At 44.8% G+C, this 8,038-nt stretch overlaps 1 protein-coding gene across 1 annotated transcript; it reads right to left on the bottom strand.

The window, feature by feature from the left end:
* Positions 1–1,824: 1,824 nt before the first annotated feature.
* LOC311041385 (homeobox protein Hox-B4a-like) lies at positions 1,825–6,226 on the bottom strand. The gene is made up of 2 exons (XM_084086295.1): positions 4,997–6,226; positions 1,825–2,506 (listed from the first exon to the last, which is right to left on the bottom strand). Exons 1-2 carry the CDS (start codon positions 5,535–5,537, stop codon positions 2,145–2,147), a joined length of 903 nt encoding a protein of 300 aa, XP_083942421.1. The 5' UTR covers positions 5,538–6,226; the 3' UTR covers positions 1,825–2,144.
* Between the last annotated feature and the right edge of the window lie 1,812 nt (positions 6,227–8,038).

The following is an 8,038-nucleotide window of genomic DNA, read 5'->3' on the forward strand; positions in this document are numbered from 1 at the left end:
ATCTTACAAAAACAACAACAATGGCACAGAGCGAAGAGGAGGAGAATAAATAGCATGAGAAACGTAGAATGGACGCATTTTATGTGCCGAGAAATAAAGAGAAGAAATGTGGAAAGAGAGAGACAAAGAAACCGATACAAGAAAGAAAGAAAGAAAGAGAAAGAACGAAAGAAAAACAAAAACAAAGAAAGAGAAGAAATATTGAAAGAAAGAGAGAGAGAGAAAGAAACAAAAATAAAACGAAAGATTGAACGGACATAATTTCTTCATGCATAGCACTTATCTATCCGTCCCAATTGACACAACATACGGTACCTCTTATTATTAAATTACATTTGATTTTACACGCAACAAACTCAACAATAACTCTCCGTGTATTTCAGTGAATAATAATAATAATGATAATAATAATAATAATAATAACGTGACACACAATTTAAAAAAAAATAAGCTCGGAAAAAATCAGTCACTTCATTCTAATTCAATAATAAAACATAAAAGTACAACTGAGGTATTATTATTATTATTATGGGAGTACATATAGTTTATAGTGCTGCGTTATAATGCTTTGTATTTGGGTTATATTATTATCATTTATTATCCTCGTTATTAAAAGAAAAACGAAAACCCCGTTTGATTCGGATTGAAAATACCGTGGCGCGCGCGTACCCTGTCTGTCTGTCTGTCTGTCTGTCAGTATATATGTACATGGTGAATAAAGCAGCTGACATTTGACCAGCGATGACCACATCGCTTCACGTCGAATAGAATAATAGCAGAATAATACAAAATAATAATAATATTATTAACAACAAGAAATAAGGTAATACAAATAATAATTGTAGGTTCTGTAAATGTGATAGCAGTCAGCCTGACGGAAAGGATGCATTATAGATGAATGGGTAGATAGATAGATAGATAGATAGATAGATAGATAGATAGATAGATGAATATGGATGGTTGAAAAGAAAGGCTATAGAAATGGGGAAAAAAAAGAAGTGCGTTGCTTAATTTATAATTCGTTGTACAACGGTGTCTCTCGCCGAAAATAGCGGTATACCTACGGGCTTGTAGATCTATACTAGACACCGCTATTTTCGGCGATTGACTAAATCAGGCTTATGAGAAATAAAAAAAGAAAGAGAGAAATTGAGCGAGTTTTTTTTGGAGTGGAGAGAAACGCTAGAATGTCATTTATTAGCGGAGGGGGGTGGGGGGGGGGGGGGTATGGGGTGGGGGGGGGGGGGGGGGGGGGGGGGGGGGTAATGGGGGAGCTTCTCTTTGCTTTGTAGCCGCAGAGTAAACATGACAAATGGAAGCAGAGTTTGGCATGATTAAAGATGAAAAGTCTGATCCATCTTCACCAAAAACCTCCATCTCTTCTTCTCTACCCCCCCTCTCTCTCTCTCTCTCTCTCTCTCTCTCTCTCTCTCTCTCTCTCTCTCTCTCTCTCTCTCTGTGTGTTCTGCTGCCTACCTTTGAGAGAGAGAGAGAGAGAGAGGGGGGAGAGGGAGAGAGAGAGGGGGGGAGAGAGAGAGAGTGCAAGAGGGTGAGCGAGCGAGAGACTGGCAGACGAACATGGCGACAGAGAGGGTATAACAAGAATAAACAGATGGAGAGAGAATGATGGAATAGAGGGGGAGTGAGGGATGGAGAGAATGAGAGGGAGGGAGGGAGAGAGAGAGAGAGAGAACCGAGAATAGAGAAGGAGAGAAAGAAAGAAAGAAAGAAAGAAAGAAAGCCAGCAGAAGACTCTACTTTGTCCAAAATGCAAATAGAATCTTCGAATCTTCCTCATGTCTCCTCCATTTTGTTCATTTGGGGTTCTCTCTCTCTCTCTCTCTCTCTCTCTCTCTCTCTCTCTCTCTCTCTCTCTCTCTCTCTCTCTCTCTCATATATATAAATAGATTGTAGAGGTCACTCTCCCAGTCAGTCAGACCCATCCAGATATAGAGGCCGCTGTTTGTCATCCAAAAAGTGCATGTTGAAGTGTGTCGTCATCATAATAACAATATACTAATAACAATAATAACAATAATAATAATGTCATACATACAGGCTAGACGTGGTGTTTGTTGTTCAGTTCGGGTTTAAAGCGGGTTTTTTTGTTTTTGTTTATAGAAATAAATGAGTAAAGTTTGCAGCTATAGAGGTCCGCTGCTGGAGCGGTTTGCTCCTATCACGTGATGCGAAGAGTTTGTGTTGTTGCTGTTGTTGTTGTTGTTGTTGTTGTTTGAAGACGTCCCGCCCCCGGCGGCCCCGCCCCCCGGGGCCCGGGTCTTGGTGTTGGGCAGCTTGTGGTCTTTTTTCCACTTCATCCGGCGGTTCTGGAACCAGATCTTGATCTGCCGCTCCGACAGCACCAGCGTGTGCGCGATCTCCACCCTGCGCCTGCGCGTCAGGTAGCGGTTGTAGTGGAACTCCTTCTCCAGCTCGAGGACCTGCTGGCGCGTGTAGGCCGTGCGCGAGCGCTTAGGCTCCCCGATGCCGTTGTAGTTGGGGTTCACTGTTGGACGAATGGAAGAAAGATTACCGACGTTAGTTTATTGATTCATTGATATATATATATATATTTATTTTAAACAATAGAGCAGTGGTTCTCAAACTTTAAAATGACAAGGACCATGCACCCTTAAAGGAGGAGTTCACCCAAAAAATTACTTATTTTCTATCAATTGCACACCCCATGAAGCCTTGAATTCATGGATTTGTTTTTGTTTTTGTCGCATTCCTATAGCCAATAATTTGATGACCGGGTGTATTTCCGGTAGGAGACACAAATAATCTACTTTGTGTCTCCTACCGGATACATTAGCCGGTAGGAGACAGGAATCAAATAATTAGCTTAGGAATGCAACACAAACTTTAAAAAAAATCAAAATTCAAGGCTTCATGTGGTGTGCAATTTATAGAAAATAAGTATTTTTTGGGGGGGTGAACTACTCCTTTAACTCTGCTAGTGTACAAATGGAACCAAATGGATTTGGTTCCATTTGTACACTGTCAGAGTTGCACAGACTTCTAAAACCCATTTAGAACCCTCTATCGGAACCCTGAGAGATGGGCACCATATATATTATGTAAATACAGACCTGTATATCAAATGGATAAAACAAGATAAAAGCCCATGCATGAGCTCATTTTGATCCTGGACAGCTGTATGATTAATATTAATACATTATAAACATAACAGTGTTCTATAACTTACGTAGTAGTAAAATTAGTATAATTACGTAACAACGTGTCAACCAGGCCCGTAATTCAGACATAAACTCGGTGCACATCAAACCACCGTGACGTCACACTGGAGTTAATCTATTTTATTGTAATAAAACAGAGACTATATCAACACATACCATATGATCATATAGAATATAGGCCTATTTGATGTAGAATGGCGACTTTATAGAGAGCTGTACATTTGGCAAAAGCTATGATATGAAGGCCTATGTACTCTATTATAGACTATGTAAGCGATATGTACTGTATATATGTATATGTATGTCCTATATAGACTATATATTTATTATGCATGTGTGTATGTCCTGTATACTATATGTTTACTATGTATGCATGTATGTATGCATGCATGTATGCATGCATACATACATGCATACATACATGCATACATGCACACATGTATGCATCCTTGCATGTATGCATACAATATGTATGTCTATCATATTCATATGTAGTAATATGAATGCATTCATGTGCACTATCATTCTCACGCCTCGAGGCGTCGTCATAACCCGTCCTCCTCCTCCTCACACAGAAGATAAAAACACGATCCAAACGTTGTGATCCGACAACAACGAATCAGCATCATTGTATCATTGTACATTGTATCATTCACACACAGAGACACGGTTAACGGGACAATGGCGGCGCGAGGCGAGGAGGAGGAGGAAGGACGGATGAGCTGAAGACCATTGTCTGTGTGAGGCTTCTTGAGAACGGAGGAGAGGGGGGGGCGTGGGGTGGTGGGGGGGGGGGCGGGTATAGGACAGCGGGACAATGATTTAAAAAAGAGAAAACAATCAAATCTCACAAAACAATCACAATAGAACACATAGGACACTGTTGTGTTGTTGTCTCTGAGATCGCGTTGATCGCGGTTGTTCACAAATCCCACGATTTGTCTATTAACGGTTTATAGTGAATACTTATGATTCGGTCGGTGTATCTTATCATGTCCGCTTGGTTTATAACGGTAAAGTGTGTTGTTTTCGACCCGGTAATAACCCCCCCCCCGCGCCCCCCCCCCCCCCCCCCCCCCTGCACAACACAACTAGTCCATTATGGTAGCAGAACATTAAAGGCACACTATCCTCTAATAGACTCTCAAACTATTTGCTTTTACATTAGGATTTTACGGCCAGCTCCATAAACATGAATATTTCAGCTGCCATAAAACTTTCCCCTCTCTCTCTCTCTCTCTCTCTCTCTCTCTCTCTCCCCCCCCCCCCCCCCCCCCCCCCCCTCTCCTTTGAACAGTACGGGGGTAGATGGGAGAGAGACACATATAGAGTAAAATACACCGTTTATACAACCCAGACCACTTAAAATCGAATTACCAGAGCATAAAACCCAACTTATGGCTTCGGCCCGGGTTGTCATAAGACTGGAAATTAGGAGGCAGAGAGAAGCTAAGCGCTAAAGGACTTAAAGAGGAGGGGGGGGGGGCAGAGAGAGGGAGAGAGAGAGAGAGAGAGAGAGGTGCAATAAAAATGTATGGAGGGTGTAATTATATTGGCCCTGCAAACACACGGCCGTAAATCTGGACCCAAGGGCTACTAGCCGAGTATCACTGAGAGAGAGACAGAGAGGGAGAGTGAGGTAGAGACAGAGCGAGAGAGAGAGAGGAGATAAAGGTTTGACGGTGTAGAAATAATAAGCTGGATGTGGAAGCTGCAGAGAGAGAGAGAGAGAGAGAGAGAGAGGAGGGGGGGGGGGGGAGAGAGAGAGAGAGAAGTTTCCAAACGAACCAACTCACCGATGTTAACGTGTACTTTCTTCATCCACGGATAAACCACCGGGTCCTTGTGCGCGCTGCCCGCGGGGGACGAGGCGCTCTGGGCGGTTTGTCCGCAGGACGGAGGTGGGAGTGGGAGAGGCGGAGGAGAAGGGCTGGGAGTCACCGAGTCGCAGTGGCGGCCGTGGTCCGCCAGCTCCCCGCGGACCCCCACCACCACCACCCCGGGGGTCGAGGTCTCCAGCCCGGCCGCCGGGGGCAGGACGACGTGACCCCGGGGCGACATCAGCACCGAGGCGGGCTGCGCCGCGCCGCGGTGGCATGACGCCGGCGTGTAGGGCTGTGTGTGCGGCGGGGCGCTGTGGTGGAGGGGCGGTGGGGGGTGGGAGGGGTGGTGCTGGTGGTGCTGGTGGTGGTGGTGGGGCTGGTAGACCGGGTCATCGTGCCGAGGAGGGCTGTAGTATCCCGGCTCCTGTCCGGGCAGATAGTCGCTGTGCAGGAACTCCTCACACGGGGGGAACTTGGGATCCACGTAGTTTGAGTTGATCAAATAGGAGCTCATGTTCCATCAATGTACCGCCGACGGGGTTGATGTGCGGGGCGCGCACACACACCACATAGACACACACACCACACACACACTCACACACACTCACTCACTCACTCACACACACACACACACCGTCCCAGTAAAATATATAATAGTAAAAACTAAATAATATCTCATAGCCTTTCTTTACTCTGCGCTTATTCCTCATCCATTGAACCCTCCTACTTTCCCCTCAAGTGTACAAAGTTAAGAAGCCACGTGACCGCGGGGCGGCCAATGGCGCGGCGCCGTGACGACGTCCCGGATAAAGAAATGGGATTAGGCGTAACACCGCTCCACGCACACGCGCGCGCATCACCGTGCGTGTGGCTCTTTAGTTTTGGTGGACATTCAGTCTTTTAACTCTTTCTTTCTTTCTTTCTTTTTTCTTTCTCTCTCTATCTCTCTCTCCCCCTCTCTCTCTCTCTCTCTCTCTGTCTGTCTGTCGTTCTGTCCATCTCTTTCCAAATGTTGCCATGCACGCACGCGCGTAGAAACCACAACAATAACAGAGCGGCACGCGCGCACATCTGTCGCTCTCAGTCCAAAACTCAAGCGCGTGCACGCACGCACACACACACACATGCTGTGGTTAGCAGCACACTATACTGTATATACACGGCCCCTGACATCCACGCAAACAAATCCACACACACGCGCGCACACGCCCCCCCCACCCCCTACCCCCCCCCCCCTCTTCTGGCAGCAACTTCAACTAGGGAAAAAAAAGAAAGAAAAAAAAACAACAGAGCAGAAAGTGCTTGGTGAGTTAAATTGGAGCCGTGTGTGTGTGTGTGTGTGTGTGTGTGTGTGTGTGTGTGTGTGTGTGTGTGTGTGTGTGTGTGTGTGTGTGTGTGTGTGTGTGTGTGTGTGTGTGTGTGTGTGTGTGTGTGTGTGTGTGTGTGTGTGTGTGTGTGTGTGTGTGAGAGAGAGAGAGAGATGGGAGAGACACGTGCACACGCACACATGCACACACGCACACACACATGCAGAGGGTCGCGCTTGCCAAAGTCCTTTTTTTCCAGTTTTAAATCGGTAACAACGGGACGGGGGGAAACGGAGAATTGGCCCGTGGCTCAGTCCCGCCACCCAGCCTGCTCTCCTCCTCCTCCTCTCCTCCTCCTCCTCTCCTCCTGGTGTCAGAGATAAATCAGGCCAGTTTGGGATCGATAGAAAATTCATCAACTAATTCAGGTTCGTCGGCCTCCTAAATCACCGCGCGGACCTTTGCATTAAGAGCGAGGCGAGAGGCCCCGCGCCGCGGGTCCAATCCAACACACACACCGATTTACACCCAGTGCATAGTAATGTAGATCTGCTCTGTGTTACTAACTATCTATAGAACAATACACCTCTGTTCCTTTGTTTCATTACACTTTGCTCTGTTTCAACTCATCTCTAACTAGCCGATGGAATAACCTGAGCGTAATGAAACACAATGCCAATACAATGCCAAATATAGTGTAAACATACTAAATATGATTATAATGTTAATACAAAATATAGAAACTGAATAACATGTGGGATCATAATGGAGTTTGTATATAACACTTTGTCGATTGTTAAGCCTTTATAATCAGTAAAGGAATGCACATTCATTTATAAACAGAAATATGCTCTGCAATACCGTATTGTGTCACACACACACACACACACACACACACACACACACACACACACACACACACACACACACACACACACACACACACACACACACACACACACACACACACACACACACACACACACACTAAGAGATGATGGAGATACAGGGTCTTTGTTGCCAGAAAATTGACCCAATCCCAATCGACCCCCCCCCCCCCTCAAACAGCATCATTTTTCACAAAGAAACAAAATGTCAGAGAACCTTCCAGATCAATCTGTACTTTAAACTTTACAACTGAAACTCCTTTGATTATTGAAAAAGCCACAATAAAAACTGCATCACTCTAGAAATAAATAAAACCTATTGATTATCTGATCTGTCTAATATACAATAGGCCTACACACACACGCACACACGCACGCACGCACGCACGCACGCGCCCGTCAAACGGGAATCAAGAAACCGAGATTTTCTGGGAATTGAGAATAAAATGATACGATAAGGAATAGAAGCAGAAATAAAACGTCGTTAGATTTGTATTATTTACTAAAGTTTAGACATAGACATATACAACTTTTTTTTGTGCTGTAGGCGGGGCCTACTGACAAAAAAAAATGTCAATTTTAATGTCACTATAAGAAAAGAAAACAAGCTTAATAGTATTAAGGCCTAATGGTATGAGTCAACGTTTACAGCTTTTACACCCATTATCTCCAGCCCAATGACAACATAAACATGTTATATTCAAAACAAACACATTGAAGGTTTTCCAGCGATGCCGTTGTGTATCAATCTACTATAGCTCCCCTAGAATCGAATTTGTGACTGTTAGAAAAGTTTCCACACAAATCCGGATCTACAGGGT

This window comes from Gymnoscopelus microlampas, assembly GCF_963454915.1.
Source record: "Gymnoscopelus microlampas genome assembly, contig: SCAFFOLD_358, whole genome shotgun sequence".
Lineage (NCBI taxonomy): Eukaryota > Metazoa > Chordata > Actinopteri > Myctophiformes > Myctophidae > Gymnoscopelus > Gymnoscopelus microlampas.